Raw genomic sequence first — 24,949 nt, 5'->3', positions numbered from 1 at the left:
TAAAGTGGAATAATCTACTGACAATATCCACAATCACGTTTCCCGACAGGGAAAATACAGTACCCACCACCATGCATAACTCGTACTCACTCAACAATACTATCCAAGTTTCGCACCAACCCAAGTTTATATCACGAGAGCACCTGCAACGACAGTTACATTCTCCCACGTCCATCATCTCAAGCTTCACACTTGGTCTCATACCGCACTTGGTACTGCACGACCACCTCATACAAGAAGACTTACGCTTCACTTGACCTAACACCACCGGAGATTCCTTGGGCGGTAGTAAAAACTCCCCCACTTAGGATTTAGCTCCGCATTCTTACCGCAAAGATGATAACATCCCGCGGAACTGCCATTCCACAACACACATGATCATTCCCTTCACTAATCATAAACACTGAATCACTGCAAATTCACTCTAGGCTCTCAGAGCCGTCATACAAAAATTACCAGAGATGTCGTACACGCGACGACTTCGCGCCTTCATACCCCAAATCACAATCGACTGCCTTAATCGTTCGCAAAGCGAACTCCACCAAGTCCCACATACGTCTCTATGCCTAAGCATACGTCACTACGATAAATCAGTCGTGCATCTCAGTCGAGATCACCAGACCATTCACTCAACGAACCTTTACCGACAATTGTTCACTCTCATGGAGAAGAGTGACCAATCTGACACAATAATTGCATCGACCGCAATATCAACACTTCATCCTAATCCTTCGGTTTAACTGACCCTTAAGTCCGTCACCAGCTCACCGGTCGTCTCCACTTGTCTAACACTTAAGAGCAACAAGATTTCGCTCATCCGTCACTTCCCAAGAAGTATTTACCAAAATGCTCTTAAACTTCGACTTTCATAACCGTCGAATTACAATCACACGTCGATCACTATTGTAATCTCCACTGCTTCCAAGGGCATCTCACGGTCACCCTAAGCACAAAGTGATCACACCACTAACGGAGTTTGACATTACACTAGCAGGTATAAGGAGGCACCTGACGCAGTGTCATGCAGACTCCCACCACAATCTACCGAAATTAGAAACTCGATCTTTGGGTTTCATACACCCGACGTCACCCATTTCACCACAACAATGACCCGAAGTCCTACCTACCCGAAAAAAACCTTACGGTTTATTGTCTTATAGAAAGTTTCTACCGATCACATGCTACCCGCAATTTCCACAAGGCCAAACGATATAGCCTAACGAAACCTTTCATCTAACACTAAAGAGATGCTCGGGAACACCAAGTCTTACTCCCTTTCACACATCGGCGCAACCACTACAACAAGGAATATTCCGTTAGGAATGTTACCCTATAATCTATAACACGCTAACGCACTACATGATCACCGTCACACGGGTCCCACTCCCATGAGTTTAATGACCCAAAGATTCATCGATTCGCCAATTCCAAGGCGACATACAACAAGAATCCTAACGCGATTCTCTAACCACACACTCTACCGAGTGTAACTCAAACTACAATCATTAGACTTGTCGTATTCCATTACGGAATTTAAGTCCTCGTCGCACACACGCACACGTAAATCGGTCATCCTAGTTACGATGGGTAACTAAAACCAATAACAATCTCAACAGTGCACCCACTACTTAGGGTGACTAAGCACGCACCAAACTCGTGAGTTGGCTCACTCACTTAACTAACCGAATCCACCGTAACACTTCTCGACTCGCAACGAACCCGATGTGACTACAAGCACATCACCCGAGACACTATCAACTAGGAACCAATAAAGATTCCTCATTTATCCCGAATCTACCCCAACCATGCCACGTTTCCTCCGTTCGGTACTCGTCATGTCATGCTTGATGTCAAGATACACTTTCGTAATAATGGTGATCGGTCATTATTACAAATGCGTACCTTACCATTTTCACATGTCCACGCAAAGTACCTTACCCGGACTGACGCAACATTCACACAAAATAACACGCGATAACTCCTAGTACCCGAATGACCAACGTCCTTACCGCGAACTTGATCACTCAAAACCGCCAATTATTCGAATCTCTCCAATAGATTCGTCCCTAGGACACCGCACAACTAGATCCCTGTATATATATATACACATATATACAATATAATAATTAATATACACAAGTACACCGCAACACAAGTCAACCTACAACCTAGGTGACTATCACTAACAACATTCAAGTTCGCCTACTTACATTAGGCACTAGTTATCTAAGGCACTAATTTACACACGAAATAAGGCCCCACATAATCACGCTTTGGATAATCACAAGTCCTAGTTAGTCACCTACTCTAAGGCACTAACAAATCTCAAACCGACCCGTATTCCGACAAGTCCCGCAAATAACGCACATCCGTCAAATGTCTAAGACTAGGCACCTATTCCAAGGTCACCTAATTCCCTTAGACTATGCTCTGATACCACTTGTAACAACCCGACTTCGTTATACCAAAAATACGACAAAAAAAAAAAATTTATTATTTATTCAGCAAGTGGCGCGGCGCGCCATAATGGCCGCGCGGCGCGCCAAAACAGTCTGTCCGAAAATGTTTTAAATGCGAAAAAGATAGACCTCTTCCCGACATATTTAGACCAAACGCTTTTCACCACACATTCATATGTATAAAACTAACACGAACCAATCATTAAACGAGTTTTTACAAAATGGGGCCCACATTGGCCGTTTTACGACTTTCGTACAAAATACAAGTTTCTATCCCAATTTACATTTAGACGAGTTAGGACTCTAAAACCCAACCCGATACCAAGAGCATAATCGCGGGGACTACCAAATCCCCAATCCGCGTCCGCATATCCGAAAGCTACCCCCATCGAGCCCAAGCGCTCCTACGCAACTAGTCTATCAACTAGCTAGCTTCACAACAATTCCTGTAAAAAGGTAAACAACGAGAGGGGTAAGCTTAACGCTTAGTGAATGCAATAATTATACATACACATATATAATCTACTTACTTGCATCACTTACACAACCTCATACGCGGGATCAATAATTCGACAATCATGCAACAATAATATGCATATACCAATATCCACATTCCACAAGTAGCTAATAATACAATAGCATACGATTCATAATTAAATACTTCAATACATAATTCACATAACCTTGGTTAACCAATTCGAACAAGGGAAACGGTACATACAAGACCGTTGGAGTTCATAACATCCGTTAGTGCTACTTAATCAACGCGTAGTCACTAATCCCCCGGGTGATGTCTTAAACAACGCGACTCACTCACCCTTTACAATGTGGCGTCTTAAACAACGCGACGATTCCACATGCCATTCAATACGATGGATGGTGTCTTAAACAACGCGACATCCCCTCCATTACATTGTGGTGTCTTAAACAACGCGACATCCACTTCTTTACCATGTGTGTGGTGTCTTAAACAACGCGACATCCACTTCTTTACAATGTGGTGTCTTAAGCAACGCGACAATGCCACATTCATGCAACACAAATAAATACATTATATACACATACGCATAATTATTCCACTCACCTTGACACAAGGATGATGATTATGCACTTCCGAACTTCAAAGCAATGTACCTAATACATTAAGTACACTTTCAATACACGAACTAGTGGAACTAGCCACATTACTTACACTTGAGCATTTGATGACCCAATTTGTATTAAATAACTCGACTACACAAAAACCGTCCTAAATTGGCCAAGACACATGTCAAATCACCAAAGCTAGTGATTTAAAGTCTACTAACTTAGATCAACACAACATAGGGTAATTCATACCCATTTCACCCAAACTAGGTCAACATTACTATTTTGACCCATTTCAACGCTTAAACTTACAAACTTGGTCAACTTAACCCATTTACAATTCTTTCAACATTCAATAAGTGTTTAGTGCTTAACGACACAATTAACACTTGCAAATCTCATTTCATTTGACCAAAACTAGTGTCATTACCAACTTTGACCCATCAAAGTTAACCCATTTTGACATAAGTCCCAAAAACATCTTTAATCACTAACGGCTAGTGATTTACTTTCCAAAATACTAATTAACACTTTAATCAAGCTTTTAAATACTCGGTTCATCAATTCTTGACCTCATAACTTAGTTTGACACCAAATCAAGGTTAACACCCATTTGTCATACAAACATGTTCTTATAAACTTCTACACACTAACACACTTACCAACTAGTGATTAAACACCCAAACCATGACCAAATTCATCCTCAAACCCTAAACCCACAATAATCGGGTTTACATACACAATACATAAAGTAAAACCCCCAAATTCATGAGAAATAGGGTTTATAACTCAAACTAGTTCAATCCCTAAATATGAACAAGAATTTTAACAATTAGATTCGGAGTTAGAACATACCAACACTACTACAACGTAGCCGTGAACGAGGAGAACAATTTTAACTCTTGAGACCCGGCCCGAATCACTCTTCTTCTTGCCCAAACCTCCAATTCCCTCTCTAGAACCACTCACTCTCTCTCTAGGGTTTGATATGTGTGAGAGTGAAGAAAAGAGGAGGAAATGAGTTAGGATAAGGTTTTGGATCAGTTTTGATGACCCCAAACCGGCCCCAAGTGAAAAGACCAAAGTACCCTTCATTTACCCTTTAAAAAAGGCTGAAAAATTGCATCAGACCCATTCGGCGCGCCGCGCCAAATGGTGGAGCGCCGCTCCATTAAGCAGGTCAGATTTCAGAAACTCGTTTTGGCCATAACTTTTCGACCGTAGCTCCGTTTTCGATGAATCAAATATCGTTGGAAACGTAATAAGATTTCCTTTCCAATGGTAAGGTTTTGAAACATCAACTTAAACTTTATTTGGGGTCGAAAAGGTACGTACACTTCTTGTTACTTCAAACAACGTCCAGTTTTTCTTCGACGTTCGAGCAATCAACACGTACATGCTTCGTACACTTCATACACACATCGTACACCATAAATACATTATGTGCAATAAATATTTGGGTCTTACAGACTCCCTGTTGTCGGTCCGTGATTGCTGGTTTTTTGTATTGGTTTTGGTTACATTACTTCGTGTTCCGCTGGTCGATATATTTTGTTTTGTAGGTTCGGGTTGCTCGGGTAAATATTATGTTGCTTATAATAGCTTGAGTTCCTCAACCTCTTGAGTTAACTTTTGAGTTTGAATTTGGTTACATTACTCAGTAAATCTACGCCTCGTTAGGGGGAGGGGGAGGGGGAAGTGATCAACCCTAAAACTTATAGTAACAACTTTGATTGCTTAAATTGAGAAAATAGGACTAATTGATTGTTTTAACTCCGAGGATCGGAAGTTGGATTCTTGAGGGTGTAAAACAATCAATCGGAGTAACCTAACGGGACTGAGTAGATTAATATCTAAGTGGACTGAACTCTAATGTCGTAGTGATTGAATTGTGTCCAACGAACGACCTAAGATGTCACACCCCCAAATAGGGCCTGGGGTATTTGTGACTAATTATATCAAATCACAGTTGTATAAACGAAAACGACTCTATATGAAACGTTTTATTGAGTTTTGCAGCGGAAGATAAATAGATTACATTGTATTTAGAGCATTAAATGTTTTTAAATGAATTGGTAAGTAATGCATGAAGACTCCAAGCATGGCAAGAAATCATCATCAAAGCAGCAGATATACAGCGGAAGCAATATTTAAGTACCTGAGAATAAACATGCTTAAAAAGTAAACACGAGGTTGAGTGAGTTCATAGGTTTGTCATAAATAATGATTTCAGTAATAGATATAGATCACAAGATTTTTAAAAAGTAGATCTCGCAGGGATCTAAAAGTAGTGCCAAGTTTGTGATATTTAGACTAAACAGTTTCAAAGTTTGCCCCGTGACAAGTTGTACTGTCCTTGTCGGTTTGAATCATTATTAAGTAATACAATGACTTGGTCAAATGTATCGGGGATGTTACTCCCGATAGGCCTATCCCCAATAATTAAGAATGCGTTATGTAAAAGCAATTAAAAATATCACAGTGGGGACTTACAGGACATAGCCAGATATAGCACAGTTTAATAGTTGGTACTTATGTCTAACGTGTAAAACAGTTATAAAAGTTGCGCATGTATTCTCAGCCCAAAAATATATATAAAAAGGGAGCTATGAAAACTCACGATACGATACGATAGTTTGTAGTAAATATACATAGGATGGCACTGAACAAGTACATAGTTGACCTCGGATTCACGAACCTATATCAAGTATATATATTAACACATATACTTGTAATCGAATAAGTTTATATATATTGTTTCACTTGTTATATATATATATATATATATATATATATATATATATATATATATATATATATATATATATATATATATATATATATATATATATATATATATATATATATATTCTATGTATAAGTATTTGTTTGATAAAATGATTTTAATAATGATAATGAATAAAGAGTTGTATTATTTTGTAATAACAATAGTAGTAAAAATGATAATAATCATAATAAGGTTTTAATAATAATAATAATAATAATAATAATAATAATAATAATAATAATAATAATAATAATAATAATAATAATAATAATAATAATAATAATAATAATAATATAGTTTTGATGATAGCAAAAATGTTAATTTTTGTAATAATGATAATAATGATAATACTTTTTAATAATAATACAACTAATAAGGATAGTCATATTACTAATAATAATGATAATATTAATAATAATACTTATAAATATAAAATGATTCTAATACTAATAACAATGATAATAATAATAATAATTTGTATTGTTTTCAAAATAATAATAATAATAATAATTCTAATCATAATAATGATAATAATAATAATATTTTAAAATGATAATAATAATACAATAATAATACTACTAATCATACTAGTAATAATAATTTTAGTAGTAACAATAATAATAGTAATTATAATATTAATTTAAATTATGTTAATAATACATGGTAACTTTTATTAGTAATAATAATTATTATAATAGTTATAATACTAATAATAATAATAAATAATTAAAATCATAATAATAATAATAATAATAATAATAATAATAATAATAATAATAATAATAATAATAATAATAATAATAATAATAATAATAATAATAAGAAAACTACCTTCAAATAATCCTTTTAAAAAAATGCCCCAAGTCGGGCTCGAACCCGTGACCTCTCGTTCACCCGCTAACACCCCTTACCACTCCGCCAGTTTAGTTTTTCTGATTTATAACTTCCTTTTATTATTTATAACCCGTAATTAATCTATTTCTATTTATTCTTCTTCTTCACAAGATTACTTCGACCAGGGGAGTTCAAAACCAAGTTTTAGAATTTAATTAAGATGTGATATAGAATTTGAAACAATCAATTGTGATTGTTATTAAATAACAGAATCGAAAAAAAAAATAAGCAGCAGCAGTCGCTGAAATAAAAAAAAAAATGAACTTAAAACTTGAATTTTGAAATCTAGACCGTTTTGGATTACGATTAAAACATGAATTAAGTTCCAAATGATTATTAGAAACTATCTGAATCATTAATTTAACATAAAACATCAAAACAAATTCAAATTTTTCAAAGAACAAAATGTTTGACTTTTGAAATTAGAACCTTTGACTCAGAAATTCGTAATCGTTTTTAGGAATTGAAGGCTGAAATTTTGGAGAAAGTTTGTTTACAATATTCCTAACAAAACTACATTAAAGGATTTTGAAATGGGATTCGAATTCAATTTTTGACTGAAAAGTTATAGAACAGAGGTAACGATGGATAAAAAAAATATATTTCTATTTTTGATTCAACAATTGCAGCAGGATATATATATATATATATATATATATATATATATATATATATATATATATATATATATATATATATATATATATATATATATATATATATATATATATATATATATATAATGTGATCAACTAACAATACTTTGTTTGTGTTATACTCATTGTCAACAATGAATCACAATAAAAAAAAATAATAATAAAGGCAGTCCATGATTTGATAAAAAAATAAAAAAAATTGGCGACAGGTTTATTTAATCAGAATAAAAAATAATAAATAAAAAAAATAAAAAATAAAAGCTGGATGATCACGTTGGATTAAAAGAAAGAAAAAAATTTAAAAGTAGATTGAAAAAATATATGATTAGTACATTGTTTTTGACTTCTTAATTTATTTTTTAATTAATAATAATAATACTATTAATAATAAAAATACTAATAATAATAATAATAGAATTAATAATAAATATTAATCATAATAATTTTAATGATAATCAAGTTTAATAATGATATTAATAATAATATGTTAATATCAATTAAAATAATAATTTCAATAAGAATGTTAAATTAACATTATTAATAATGATAACTATATAATGTTAATAATAATAATAATAATAATAATAATAGTAACAAAAATAATAATAATAATAATAATAATAATAATAATAATAATAATAATAATAATAATAATAATAATAATAATGATAATACTTAAATGATAATACTAATAATAATAATGTTAATGATATATATTATGTTGATGATATTACTGATCATATTAATCATAATAAATGATAAATAATAATAATAATTTTGATAATAATAATATTAATAATAATATTGTTTAAAAAAAGGATATTAATAATAATAATAATATTAATATATCAAATTAATGCGTAATTATTTACAAATAATTGTTCGTGAGTCGGCGGAACTAGTCGAAGTTAGGTTTAAATTTAGTCGGAAATTTTCGGGTTGTCATAGTACCTACCCGTTAAAAGAAATTTCGTCCCGAAATTTAGTTGCTGCCATCAGTCGGCGTTGTTTGAAAACAGGTGAGGATATTTTCGTTTTATTTGGTTTTCACGTTCACAGGTATACTCGGGGCCTTGCGAGAATTCCAACGGATAGAATATTGATTTGTTTCAAGAGTTTAAATCATACGAACCATAATTTCTACAGGTTCTTCTATGAAGTGCATTTTATCATTAATGCGGAGGTTATCTAAAGGATTAACGAGAGTGTCATCGATTAGGTTTTCTCAAAAAGGATTGATGATATTTTACAAGTCATTTCAGTAAATTGGATACACGATATGTGTTATGAATAATATTGAGCTTATTTAAACGTTGAGCGTTTATGCCGCAATATTTAGGCAGACAAAACAGAGAGGAGTTCATGAAAATTATAGTCATGAAATTTGATAGAGATCGTCATTGTTGACAACAAGAATATTTAATGATGAATATGAGTTGAAAAATAGAGTTTTATCACCTTTGAATAGTATGGATAAAACAATTCGATTATAGGAAGAGTATAAGCGAAGCTATCACAAAAGAGTGAAATGAGGAAATTAAATGTTCGTCTTAACTTTTGACATAGCTAAAGTTGATTTTCGGAATTCAAGGAATTTAAAGAAAATCTTCGTACTCTTTATAAGATTTGATTCTCCGGTAATTAAGGAATTTGAGATTTTCTTTAATTAAATGCGGTGAATTGCCTGGATTGCTGTGTCTGGAATTTTGCTATAAATTAGCTTCTTCCATTTTATTATCTTCACCACTTCTATACTTTCTTTCTCGATTCGTACTTCCAAAAGATTTGTCAATATGCTTCATCCAGTTCTAATTCTGGATATAGTCCTGACTTTTATATCTATCGTGCTTCTTTTTCATCTGTCGCTGGAAAAGTCGGTTTACTTCTACTATGCTCTTGGTTTTATTGTATTTTTAGTTCTCCCGTGTCTTTATATTGCTATACGCATTGATATACACGGTTTATAATTTTGATGTCGTTATCGGACTTTATATTTTCCCTTATATGTCGAAGCTTCATGCTTTTGTAAAGCAAATAATGGTCCAGAATTCGTAGGTATGAAGTTTCGAATAATCATAATATACAAAGCAGAACAAAAGGTAACAGCACGATTTGATTTGTCAAATTACCAGAATATCCGAAAAAGACTGAATCATCAAGAAAAATATTTTCTTGATATGTTTAGAGGTTAAATAGAATGAAAGAGTTATGTAACATGGCAAATGATGATTATAAATTCTATGAATCATCATCTTCCATTAAAATTTAGCATGACTTACTGTAATATAATCACGTTGGCCTGACATAATTATATTATACTAACTCGTGCTTCAATTCTCAACACTTCTCCAGAATTCATTCATAATTTATACTTGAAATTTACAGAATATAGAAACTAAAACAGTTTTCTTTATGATGTGATAAAGATATCGCAAAGAGATAATTAATTGCGGACAAAAATAGTTATGAAGATATCTTCAGAAATATCGAAGATATTTATAACGAAAGATACGATGATATCTTAGAATTTCCAAAATATTTAAAGTCGAAGGATAATGATGAAAATTCTTCTGTAAGAATTTAAGGTAAGTAAGGAGCAAGGTATTCGTTAAGGATTTCAGCAGATACTGAATCGTCTGGATTCTTTGAATACAGGTTTAGTCCTTGTGATTTGTCCACGGTCTCCTTCATGGTTTGCTCAATCTGCTTTCCAGTACTAGATTTTCTTTTGAGCTTTTCTAACACACAATTATTTATTATCAAGCTTTTGGCCATTAAGACCATCTATAGCTTTTGCTGCTTCGCCAGCATTATCAATGTTAACGAATCTGAATCGTTGGTTATGGTTCTAAGGTGTTTTCAAGGATTTTGAATTTGATCGTTGAATCAGAATTGAAGAATGTACAATGTAACATATTAATGTGAGATATAAATATTTCTCGGGTATTACCTACCTGTTAAAATATTTTCACAATTAACAGTTTGTATAAAAGAATTTTTAATTACAATCTTTATGAAAATATACGTACATATATATTTTTCTTCAGATGTAATCATGGATTTAATGAGTTAATATAATATTAAGCTCATTTGATTTACGGTTGAAATGAGAATAAATAATTTCCAAAACTTTAGAGATTACATAATCGTCGCGGAATATTTCTCTAATGAAGTTATGAATCAATACCTTCGTTGTTACACTTGATTTATTATGAAATGAAGTTTATTGTGTTGAAGCAGTGATTAACGATTGTTAAGTCATTAACGAAGGGTGTACATCATAGCATATTAGTGATATGAATTAACCAAGTAGTACTTACTAGTTAAGATTCACACGAATAGCTTAGTACGACAAGATTTATTATTGTTTCAAATCATATATATATATATATATATATATATATATATATATATATATATATATATATACAAAGTATACATATATAATTCTTCACGAAGAATGAGTCAATACATCTTAACTCATTATTACTAATATTCCTTGGTATCTATGGGGCTTATGATGTTGATGTTTGAGGTACTGAGTGTGATGTTGAGGCGTGGGATACGAATGTTGTAGTTGGTACTGATGTTGTTGTTGCTGATACTGGTGGTGCTGTCGGTGCTGGTTATGCTGCTGATGCTCTTAGATTTTGCACCATATTCTCTAGAGCCACCACTCGAACGCGAAGCTCGTTGACTTTTGCTATTATTCCGGGATGATTGGCGGTTAGGACAAGAGGATGAATAAGATCTAGAATTCTAGATATTATATACTCGTGGCTGGATATCCTGGAAATGAGGATGAAAATGGTGTTCCGAACAGGTTCGCTGGTAAGCGCTTCAGTTTCTTCGCCAATAGGACAATTTGATGAGTGGAAGGGATCTCCTTCTTCTCTTCTCCATTAATTAAGTCGACTACGAACCCATCCCCAATTCATCCAGAAAAGATGATGACTAATTGGTTCGTTCGTTCCGGTTACGCTGCCTGTGGAGCTTGAGGAATCAAGTGAGTAATCCATATTATGTTATTGGAATTACGGTTTGATATGAAATGGGTGTTGAATATTGAATGATATATTCGTTTCCTTGAATACGTATATATAGCAAAAATATTTCCGTAATTTACGGAGGAAATTTAGAAAAAGTGTTAGACAAAGTTTATTGGGATAGATATGATAAAATGTGATAAGATATGATGTGTCTATACTCCATTTATGCAATAATTGCAGTATGACGTGTCGAGATAAAAATGATAAGTATGTAATCAGATAATCATTCGATTAAAGACTTTCAATTCGTAATGGCCTATTCAGGTCTAGGGGCTTGAGCTATAGGATCCTTTAAATCGGTAATCCAAACTCTTCCATTCTAGAGTTTCGTAGACGCCGCTCGTCAAGAAAATTCAATGATCAAAAATAACGAGAAAGCAAAGATTTTGAAAGTAATGAATATGAATAGTAGAGATTTCAAGAATCATGGTTAGCATTTCATGTAATACGTATGTGATACACAAAACCATGATAGATGACAAAGGAATGTCGAGAATTTCAGAAATCATGGTGTCCCATTTAAATGTGGTGGCGGAATTGGATAGTACTTAGGAAAGTGAGCAGAGTTCTTAGATTGGCTTGGCATTCTAAGGAAGATTAAAGAATTTAATAAGTAAAGTTTCTAAGGTATAGTGTAGCATTTAACAATTAAAGGCAACAATTAAAGGCACTATGGTTAAGGAAAGTTGTAGTCCTACATTGCTAAGGTACCTAGTTGTATAAGTCACACATAAAATGCAATCCTGGTTCTCTACAACAATACTGCTCTGATACCAATCTGTTAACAACAGATTGGGGATTTATTCCCAAAGTGCCGTGTCGGCTAACCACCTTGGTGACCACTGAGCGTACCTCAGACTCTGATTTTACAGCCCGCGTCACTGCTGTTATTTGGCCAACCATAAAAGGATCGCAAGGAGTAAGAGCCAATGCTTCGTCACAGGTAACACTGTGAAAACCCCCTCTACGATTAACCCGCAAAAACGGCATTAAACCAGCTCTGATACCAATCTGTTAACACCCCCAAATAGGGCATGGGGTATTTGTGACTAATTATATCAAATCACAGTTGTAAAAACGAGAACGACTCTGTATGAGACGTTTTATTGAGTTTTGCAATGGAAGATAAATAGATTACATTGTATTTAGAACATTAAATGTTTTTAAATGAATTGGTAAGTAATGCATGAAGACTCCAAGCATGGCAAGAAATCATCATCAAAGCAGCAGATATACAACGGAAGCAATATTTAAGTACCTGAGAATAAACATGCTTAAAAAGTCAACACGATGTTGAGTGAGTTCATAGGTTTGTCATAAATAATGATTTCAGTAATAGATATAGACCACAAGATTTTTAAAAAGTAGATCTCGCAGGGATCTAAAAGTAGTGCCAAGTTTGTGATATTTAGACTAAACAGTTTCAAAGTTTGCCCCGTGACAAATTGTACCGTCCTTGTCGGTTTGAATCATTATTAAGTAATACGATGACTTGGTCAAATGTATCGGGGACGTTACTCCCGATAGGCCTACCCCCAATAATTAAGAATGCGTTATGTAAAAGCAATTAAAAATATCACAGTGGGGACTTGCAGGACATAGCCAGATATAGCACAGTTTAATAGTTGGTACTTGTGTCTAACGTGTAAAAACAGTTATAAAAGTTGCGCATGTATTCTCAGCCCAAAAATATATATAAAAAGGGAGCTATGAAAACTCACGATACGATATGATAGTTTGTAGTAAATATGCATAGGATGGCACTGAACAAGTACAGAGTTGACCTCGGATTCACGAACCTATATCAAGTATATATATTAACACATATACTTGTAATCGAATAAGTTTATATATATTATTTCACTTGTTATATACTTATATATATATATATACTTATATATATATATTCTATGTATAAGTATTTGTTTGATAAAATAATTTTAATACTGATAATGAATAAAGAGTTGTATTATTTTGTAATAACAATAGTAGTAAAAATGATAATAATCATAATAAGGTTTTAATAATAATAATAATAATAATAATAATAATAATAATAATAATAATAATAATAATAATAATAATAATAATAATAATAATAATATAGTTTTGATGATAGCAAAAATGTTAATTTTTGTAATAATAATAATAATGATAATACCTTTTAATAATAATAATACTAATAAGGATAGTCATATTAGTAATAATAATGATAATATTAATAATAATACTTATAAATATAAAATGATACTAATACTAATAACAATGATAATAATAATAATTTGTATTGTTTTCAAAATAATAATAATAATAATAATTCTAATCATAATAATGATAATAATATTTTAAAATGATAATAATAATACAATAATAATACTACTAATAATACTAGTAATAATAATTTTAGTAGTAACAATAATAATAGTAATTATAATATTAATTTAAATTATGTTAATAATACATGGTAACTTTTATTAGTAATAATAATAATTATAATAGTTATAATAATAATAATAATAATAATAATAATAATAATAATAATAATAATAAAATAATAATAATTAAAATCATAATAAATAATAATAATAAGAAAACTACCTTCAAATAATCCTTTTAAAAAAATGCCCCAAGCCGGGCTCGAACCCGTGCCTCTCGCTCACCCGCTAACACCCCTTACCACTCCGCCAGTTTAGTTTTTCTGATTTATACCTCCCTTTTATTATTTATAACCAGTAATTAATCTGTTTCTATTTATTCTTCTTCTTCACAAGATTACTTCGACCAGGGGAGTTCAAAACCAAGTTTTAGAATTTAATTAAGATGTGATATAGAATTTGAAACAATCAACTGTGATTGTTATTAAATAACAGAATCGAAAAAAAATAAGGAGCAGCAGTCGCTGAAAAAAAAAAGAATGAACTTAAAACTTGAATTTTAAAATCTAGACCGTTTTGGATTACGATTAAAACATGAATTAAGTTGCAAATGATTATTAGAAACTATCTGAATCATTAATTTAACATAAAACATCAAAATGAATTCAAATTTTTCGAAGAACAAAATGTTTGAATTTTGAAATTAGAACCTTTGACTCAGAAATTCGTAATCGTTTTTAGGAATTGAATGCTGAAATTTTGGAGAAAGTTTGATTACAATATTCCTAACAAAACTACATCACTTCAAATCGAGCCCAAATTTTTTCTTTTATTAATTAATTTTTGTTTTTCAGATTCGAATTCGATTTTTGACTGAAAAGTTATAGAACATAGGTAACGATGGATAAAAAATATATATTTTTGTTTTTGATTCAACAATTGCAGTAGGATATATATATATATATATATATATATATATATATATATATATATATATATATATATATATATATATAATATGATCAACTAACAATATTTTGTTTGTGTTATACTCATTGTCAACAATGAATCACGATCAAATAAATAAATAAAGGCAGTCAATGATTTGAAAAAAAAATAAAAAAAAAATGGCGACAGGTTTATTTAATCAGGAGAAAAAATAATAAAAAAATAATAATAATAAAAAGCTGGATGATCACGTTGGATTAAAAGAAAGAAAAAAATTTAAAAGCAGATTGAAAAAATATATGATTAGTACATTTTTTTTTACTTCTTAATTTATTTTTTAATTAATAATAATAATACTATTAATAATAAAAATACTAATAATAATAATAATAATAGAATTAATAATAAATATTAATCATAATAATTTTAATGATAATCAAGTTTAATAATGATATTAATAATAATATGTTAATATCAATAACAATAATAATTTTAATAAGAATGTTAAATTATCATTATTAATAATGATAACTATATAATGTTAATAATAATAATATTAGTAACAATAATAATAATAATAATAATAATAATAATAATAATAATAATAATACTTAAATGATAATACTAATAATAATAATGTTAATGATATATATTATGTTAATGATATTACTAATCATATTAATCATAATAAATGATAAATAATAATAATAATTTTGATAATAATAATAATATTAATAATAATATTGTTTAAAAAAGGATATTAATTATAATAATAATAATATATCAAATTAATGCGTAATTATTTACAAATAATTGTTCGTTAGTCGGCGGAACTAGTCGAAGTTAGGTTTAAATTTAGTCGGAAATTTCCGGGTTGTCATATAAGATGTCTTATTTATAGACGAAAAAGTTTGTGAGAGGAATTGATGACGTGACACATGTTCCTTTCATGGTTGTAACAAACTGGCGTAACAAACTTTCTTAATTTTATAGATTGACGTGGCACTGACACTCCACTTGTGTGCCATTGCCTTGATATTTTGGTGTCCGTGTGCAGGCCACCAGATAGCCTACACACTTGACCAAGTTGAAGGGCTTATGTGTAGACATAGCTTTAGATATGTTGGCATCCGTATGTAGGCTATCGGATAGCCTAGACCCTTAGAGCAAGTTGAAGGGCTTATATGTAAACATTGCCTAGACTTTCAAGTGTTCCTTCAAGGTGTTCTCTATCTGGATATCTTCCAGACACCCTTCATTCACGGATTGTAGTGCCAGTTGTCTGTGTTCTTGCATCCTTCCCGGATCATGCTTCTAGACGGTGTCGATTCTTATCAATATTTGCACAAAATATGTCTTTTATCTGAATAAAAGAGGTATTTGATACGGATCGGGTGTATTATCAGGGGGCATTGTCTCATCCCACATCGACAATGCAGCTAAATATTATGCTGCTTAGAATAGCTTGGGTTCCTCAACCACTTGAGTTAACTTTTTGGGGTTGAATTACATTCAAGTATATTATTTCACGATTTCTTTTACGTGTTCCGAAAATTTGGGTTCTTCCTAATGTTAGTTTTAACAGTTTTGCGTGTTTTGTCGACGTTGCCGGTTGGTTATTAGTGGTTAGAACCTCAAACAATACTCAACTGTTGGTTTTAAGTTTTGTGGTAAGGTTGGATTTCAAATGGTTTTCCTATGGTAAATGGTGTTTTCATGACTTCTTTGCGCGTATGTTCGGTTCGATCTTCCCATTCTGATTCTCCCTATGCTCGGTGTCTCCTTCTCCAGTGCCCGTACCATATTTTGCTAAAACACCATATGGTAAATGGATGAGAAGTTTTCGAATGACATCTTTTATGATTATAATTAAAAAAAAAAATATGCAAAAATTAGTAATACATTAATGTGATTGAAGTAAAATAGCCGACTGTCATTGGAAAATTTCAATTTACATAAATATGTATACAATAAAAGCAATAATATTTAAATAAAGAATAATGTTAAACGTAGCTCATAGATGTGTTTGATCATTTCACATATAATTAAGTTCCTTATTTATAACTCAAAATTATCATTAAAAAATATATTAATAATCGAACTTAAATAAAAAACAATATTAAAAAAAAATTGTATTATTGCCATCCAACATAGTTCTTAAATAAAAAGAACTGATTTAAATGTCTTGTAAACTCATTTTTAGTCCATTATTTTTCTAAAAGCCCAATGTCACTTTATAACCTATGTTAAATCAAGGAAAATTGGTCAAAAGGCCGTAATTCCAAAAAATGTTTAACCCTGGGGTAGAGAGAGAGGAATGATTTTCCCTTCATGTGGTTGGAAAATTTTTGTCGACTCGTGGTTAGAGAAATGACTTCTTTTCTACGCTACATCTCACCTTCCCCATACCTCGCAGGTGCGGGATTGAGTTTTGTTGTTGTTGTTGTTGTTGTTGTTGTGTGCTATTACAAATTGTAATTCCAAAAATAACCTCTTTTCACGCATAACGCAATACGCATGATGCGTGATGGCATGTGCTTGATGCACTAGAACTGAATTTTGAATGGTCGTACCTTTGGACTCGTAGTTCCGATTTAGTCACCGTTTTTTTTTTTAAAATCATGTATTTTTTCGAAGTCTATCCGTTAACAAACAATCAATCAAAAGCGGTTTGTCCTATTTTTTTTCTTTTTTCGAATTGCTGTCTCAACTCGAAGACCTTCAACTTTGACTTTGACTTTTAAACTAAATATGACCTTCAATTGGGCCTCGAAATTCGGAGCTATGGATCAAAACGACCTACAATAAAATGCAAAGGAAAAACGAAAAGGAAATAGCATAGGGGGCTGGGGGTGAAAGCAAGTTGCGGACCATCAGTGGCCGCGACGGCGTCTAGGGGTGAAATGGGGGTGCGGTTGAAGCCCCACTCTGCATCCAAATTCTATTCAAGAATAACACCGTAGCATCATGCGACTGAATATAGAGGTACATTCGATTTAAACAAATTGATTTCATTTCTCAATCTTAAATTCGCTAGTATATACATTAATTACCCAGTATTTATGCATATATGCTACAATTGAATGAATTATGAATCCTAGATTGTGTATTGATATACTCCGTATTTATCTAGCCTCTAAAATTGTGAATGTGACATCATTGTTCGTGCTTGGTGTTACTACTGCAGTTGAACTCTCACAACTCTGTTCTATAAAGAAACCAGGCTGTTTTGGTTCTGCCAGTCGGCTTTTGCCACTCAACATTGCAATCACCTCGGACATGTTGGGTCGATCATCTGGGTTGTGCTGAACACATAGTAAACCAACTTGGATCGACCGTAATACTTCTGATATCTGATTTGACTGGAGCGTAGATACATTAAACAGTTCCAACACCTTCCCTTCTTTATAGAGCTTCCAAGCCTACAAATTTGATAGTATTTGTTATAAATTTAGGCAACCGAAAAAGCAACATATATAATCGGATTATCACAATTCAAACAAGGACTTCTTTAATATTACATGTCCAAGAAGGTTTTGGCTGTGTGCTTCATGACAGAATCCTCTATTTTTCATCCCACTCACAGCCTCTAACAATATAACACCAAAGCTAAAAATATCTGACTTTATGGAGATAATCCCATTCCCTGCGTATTCTGGGGACATGTATCCACTGTATCAAAGTATGAGTTATGTAAAAATATAAACATTTTCATAAAAATATATTATACTTAAAATCCCTTATAAAAGAGCTTACTATGTTCCAACCAAATGTTTCGTTTTTGTTTTGGCATTATCTTCAATGAAGGTTCTTGCAGTACCAAAATCTGATATCTTGGGGTTCATCTCATGATCAAGCAATATGTTGGCAGCTTTGAGGTCTCTGTGTATGATACGTAGTTGAGAATCTTGATGAAGATAAAGTAAACCTCGTGCGATACCATTGATAATATGGAATAGTTGGGGCCAATCCAGTTTTTTACTTCTGTCTTCTGCAACATATATGGATAGATCGATCATAAGGCCCTGTTCTAAACCTGAAAACATATGATATGTCATCTTATAAGACTTACTGTATATATACAAGTCGAGGCCTTTGTTGGGCATGTACTCATAAACCAATATCCTTTCTTCCCCTTCGATGCAATATCCTAGTATCTTGACAAGATTCCGATGTTGAAGTTTGGAAATGAATAAAATTTCGTTCTTGAACTCTTCAACTCCCTGATTTGAACATCTAGAGAGCCTCTTCACCGCAACCTCTTGCCCGTCTTCCAAAAATCCCTTCGATCAGGTTTATATTATTTTAAGCAATAGATCAGGTATATAACCTCATTTCAATAAGCTTTTTAGATGTACTAGTTGTTAGAAAGAAAAGATACAAGATATTAACCTGTTTCAAATACATATAACTATCAACGAAATTCAAAGTGTTTTTGTAGTTAGAAATAGGCTTCTCTAGTCTACTAAGATAGGATTACAGCTGTTTGTAACTCTCTGATAGGAGCTTTGTGTTTCAGTATTTTATATCCATTAAAAGCTTATCAAAAACGATAATTACAATTCAAATTCAGTGTTTGAAGACTAGTAGTACCTTATACACCGGTCCAAAACCACCCTCACCAAGCTTATTTTCTTCTGAGAAGTTGTTGGTTGCTGTAAGCAATAGGGAGAAACTGAACAATGGTAGGTCGAAAACATTTGTTACCACATCTGTACCATGTGTCCCAAGAAAAACAAGAACGTATGATTACAACTTAACTCGTGAATCTGCAAATGGAATGATGAATTTTGAATAAAACCTTACCTCTTGCAGTCTTCTTTTTGATAATGATCAAAATACATATTCCTACTGCAGTGATTAATCCTAAAGCAACAGGGATGGCAATGGCCCGAACTTTCTTCTTGCTTTGTGAACCAATCTTATCTTGCTCTGTGAACAATATAAAAATAGTTTGATCTAAATGAATTTCGAGTCACATAAATCAAACTTGCATTTTTATGTTTTTCTCTAGCTAGTGAAATAATAAGAAGAAACGCGTGTTTACCTAATTCTTTAGCGGAAATCCTTATGAAAATGTCCTGTCCGTTATTAGGAAGTATTCTCATATCGATCAACTCACCGTACCATAACACACAACCGCTACCTAGTTTGATGTCCAAAGTTGCATAAGCCGTACAATTACATTCATTTGTGCATTTCACTTTGCAATTCTGCAGTGTCATATTTCTATCGAACCACGCTCTTCGGGTGTCCGGTATTTTCATAAACGAATACCTCCGAAACCCTTCCCCAACACCACAATCTAAAGCTATTTTCCTCTCACAACCGCTTGACCAATCCGCTATGTCCCATTGATCGGGCCTTTTAGGTGTAAACCCACTTAGACACCCACAATTCGGCGACTGTTCGATGTCACAACTCCCATAAACTCCACACAACGCGTATCGATCACAACTATCCTTTATCAGTGGTGCATACACAAACCATCCTTGGCTTCGGTTGACCCAATACCATTGTTCCATGTGTCCCTGTGGACTAAGAGTTACCCTAGTAAGAACCGACTTGTTTTGCAATACGAACACAGCCGAAATTTCATTTTCATCATACGTAAACCAGTTTCTGTATATCAGATTTGGCTGGTTATTCGTGCTGCCACTATATTGAAGTCCATTCCAAGATCCTGCTCTATATTGAATATCGTCTCCAATGTTTTGAAATATTTGTGGGAGCCCATTAAAATCCATGTAAACCGTATACTGGCCTTGAGAAGGGTCTTCATCACTTTTCCAAGAGGTATAATTTGTGACTACACCTCTTTCAATATTCCATCCGAATAACATATCCGGCATGATGGTATCTGTTGGATAATCAAAACTCTGCCAAATGTAATTTCCAGGCCCATGTTGACTATCAAAAATCACAAAATTTGAATTATCCAATAACTGAGCAACCGCGTTTCTAGTGTTCCTTGTTAAATCAGATGACCAGATAGTTCGGTTGGTGGTCGAGTCATGGAGCTCCAATAAACCCACGAGGTTTAGAGTCAACTCACCCGATCTGTTACTAATGGGAGTTTCTCTATTGGCAACCCAAATAACGGGTTCTGTTGCTGGCCGTTTGTACCATATGCCTAAGTATCGGTTTTGGGTGATGTTGCCAGGGCTAAAGAACCCGAGTTCGAAGAAATCGTTTGCTGAAACAATGGTTTCGCCATCTTTAAGTGTCCGGTTTATGGTTAAGGTGTCTACTGCCATGATGCATGTAGATAATGCATGGAAGCATAAGTAGATTACAGTAATTAGTTTTCCCATTTTTTGGTACTCGCTATAAGTGGAATGACGATTCATTATATAATTGGGATGATGATGTGTCTGACTTTGAGGTAATTTTTTAATCTTTATTGATCATTCAAAATTCATGAAAGTAATTAATTGAGGTTGACCAGGTCTAATCGCGTGTTCCTTCACATTAATTAATTGGTGGATAATTTGATATGGTAATCACAATGATAGATCAAGTATGGATTGTTTAATACGTAAGAAATAATAAAACTTCCTGCTTTTGTTTTAACAAAAGTAAAATAAAACTAAAAAAATGTTACTCCGTTCAAACTTCAATATTGTTAGATCAAGTATGGATTGTTTAATACGTAAGAAATAATAAAACTTCCTGCTTTTGTTTTAACAAAAGTAAAATAAAACTAAAAAAATGTTACTCCGTTCAAACTTCAATATTGTACTACTCCCGCCCTACCAATAGTAAGTATTTACTGTTAGTACTATTTACTAGTCTGTATTACTAATGCCTGGCAATTGGGTCGGGTTGGGTCGGGTTTGGGTCGGGTCGAAACGGGTTTGGGTTTAAATAAGTCTGGGTCGAAACGGGTCTGAAATTTTGAACGGGTCGAACGGGTCGGGTCAAAAGTGGGTCGGGTCGGGTCAAGACCCTTTTGTTTGGGTCGGGTCGGGTCGAGACTTTTTTTTTTTTTTTTTTGCGGATTCTTTAATATAATATTTGTTTAAATTGGTTGACTACAAGGATTCACTGTTCGAACAAGTTGTATTGGATGCTAAAAATACTTGAAAGAAAATTTAGTGTATTCCGTAGATGATGTATCTATCTCATGGTTTCATTTTATTTCCTTTTCATTCGTTGATATTATCGTTATCAGTTATCAATGCTTATAAGATTTATCATCCACCTTTTGGGCATTAGAGAAAATCCCAACTTTCATTATGTAATTTAGAAGTCTGGTTTTGAAATACTGTAAAATGTTGCTCTTTCTGCAACCTGATGAATTTTAGATGCAACTTCTGCCTGAACTTTGCAATGCAAGAACTAAATATACGTTGTAGTCAAACTACTTAGAAATGTTACAAACCATGTGCATTTTTATTGGTCTTAAATTTTACTCCACGTTTTAAAGAGACAAACTTTTGACAGAGCAATACGTTTCTACTTAAATCAAGGAACGTTTCATCTCTTGAAAGACGGGTTGACTATCAGTTATAGCTAAAAGAGGCTAAGATAACAGCCAGTTAGTCTACTATGACCCAAAATATTGCAACTGCTAGTTCTAAGAATATGATATGTGGTTATTTTAACCCAACTAGTTCTTAAGAAGATGATATGGGTCATATTAACATATGGGATGCCAATGTCAAATGATAGCGCACAACCACAATGGATTAGGGGTTAAGAGGAATAGAGGATCGAACATAGCTCAAATCATACTATTTATAAACACAAAAATTATATATGGTGAACTAAAAGTTAGTGACTGAATGCTACTGTAGCTCTGAATATGTGGAAAATTCTTAAGATCTAAATCACACAAGAAGATGCAATTTAAATATATTTTAACTATAATTATTAATTTAATTACTGTATGAAAGAGATTGCAGTTGGGACAAAATGCATACCTTTTATAAGGCTCTGACCTGCACGTTGAATAGATTGTGATGGCTCAATTAAATTCACTTTTTCAGATAATCAACTATTATTCAAGAAGAAGAAGTTATTAGCACAAAAATAAAATCATAACATGTAATCCAAATTAAACAGACTGTCCAAATTAAGCATAAAGCAAATTAATTTCTTTTTGGGAAACAAATTAAACAATAAACACAAACTATCAACAATGGCGTCCATGTTTTTCAAACCAATTCAACCCATTTGAATGTAAAATAGAAGCGTGAAGCTAATGATTTAAAATTAAGTCATCAAGAATTGATTTAAAATGGATAATTCTAATAAATTAAGTAATTAACTAAAGCTACACATCTGAATGTAAAATAGAAAAACCTGTAATCACAAAAACTTCACCTTTTTCCTTTAAATACAAACCATGAGTTGATTTAGGGTTTATGACGAGTTGCGATAGATACAGATCTGGAATAACGACTTTCAATTTGACAATTTGGGGATGAAATTAAACATCTTATTACGCGATTTAGGGTTTATGACGAGAGAATATATTGGCGATTTGGGGATTTACGCTATTTAGGGTTCATGACGAGTTTTCTGAAATCACGACTTAGAAATTGACGAACTGACTGTGTTTGATCTGGATTTGTGAAGATTTGAATTTGTAATTGTATAGACCCGGGTTGGACCCATTTTTAATACCTATTGGACCCCTGTAAATTTTTTGCCATATTTTATAATCTCTTTTGGACCCCCTATATTTATATTCTCTGATATTTTAAGGCCCAATGGACCCGAATTTTTAAACCCAACAGACCCGGTTTTTATGTTTTGGGTTTAGTTTGCCAGCCATAATTACTATGTTGTTTAACCAGTTAGAAATGACTTTAGTGGGTACATTTAAAATTTGATCGGTGAAAATTGTAACTAATGAAATTCTATAAAACGGTGCGCTCTAAATTTGTTACATATTACTGCAAGTGGGATGATGATTCATTATATAAGCAATGTTTTCGCTGTGCATAATGCACATCCCATGAAATGTGAGGGTTGATCAAGTGAAGTAGTTTCCATAAGAGATATAGTAATAGATGAGAGATGAGAAAAGAGATTCCCAATAAGACATACAAGAAACTATAGACACGGAGCAATGGTATGTAAGTTTTTAGCAGACAAGATATCCTCCGTAATTAGCCTTCAGGATGTGCATCTTAATAAGGAAAAATGTGTGAGAGAGAAAAAATAGAGAGAGAAAGTGAGAGAGAGAGAGAGAGAGAGCACGGCTAGGGTAAACACGGATGGAGTTAGAAGGCGGCACAACGGCATCTATGAAGGAAAGAACAACGGGTGGTCAAATCGAAATCGGTTAACATCGTTCATGTTTTTCAATTTTTCGGAGGACTTGAAGGTCATAGATTTTTGGAAGCTGTTCAAAAAATACGGGTCGGTGAGGGATGTTTTCATTCCTGTAAAGAGGCTGAACAATGGCTTATTTGGTTTGGTTTGGTTTTTGGTTTCAACCGAAAATATCAACGGTTTTTGGTTAAATTAAACAGTTTCGACCATGGAACCGACCGACACAAATTGATTTGGTTAAATTGGGTTGGCTTATTTGGTTTTGGTTTGGTTTTTGGTTTCAACCGAAAATATCAATGGTTTTTGGTTTGGTTTTGGTTTGTAAAATGTACATTTGGTTTCAAACCGAAATACCGAATTATACAACTATTTATGGTATATATATATATATATATATATATATATATAT

The 24,949-nt window shown here is 32.6% G+C and overlaps 1 protein-coding gene across 1 annotated transcript; it reads right to left on the bottom strand.

Annotated features, from left to right (window-relative positions):
• Positions 1–18,380: 18,380 nt before the first annotated feature.
• LOC139853426 (G-type lectin S-receptor-like serine/threonine-protein kinase At4g27290) lies at positions 18,381–21,512 on the bottom strand. Its single transcript, XM_071842819.1, has 7 exons — positions 20,303–21,512; positions 20,062–20,187; positions 19,849–19,967; positions 19,328–19,538; positions 19,012–19,246; positions 18,777–18,927; positions 18,381–18,677 (listed from the first exon to the last, which is right to left on the bottom strand). The coding sequence occupies exons 1-7, from the start codon at positions 21,510–21,512 to the stop codon at positions 18,381–18,383; spliced, it is 2,349 nt and encodes a 782-aa protein (XP_071698920.1).
• Between the last annotated feature and the right edge of the window lie 3,437 nt (positions 21,513–24,949).

This window comes from Rutidosis leptorrhynchoides, chromosome 6 (assembly GCF_046630445.1).
Source record: "Rutidosis leptorrhynchoides isolate AG116_Rl617_1_P2 chromosome 6, CSIRO_AGI_Rlap_v1, whole genome shotgun sequence".
Lineage (NCBI taxonomy): Eukaryota > Viridiplantae > Streptophyta > Magnoliopsida > Asterales > Asteraceae > Rutidosis > Rutidosis leptorrhynchoides.
This window is presented reverse-complemented; position numbering and strand designations above follow the sequence as displayed.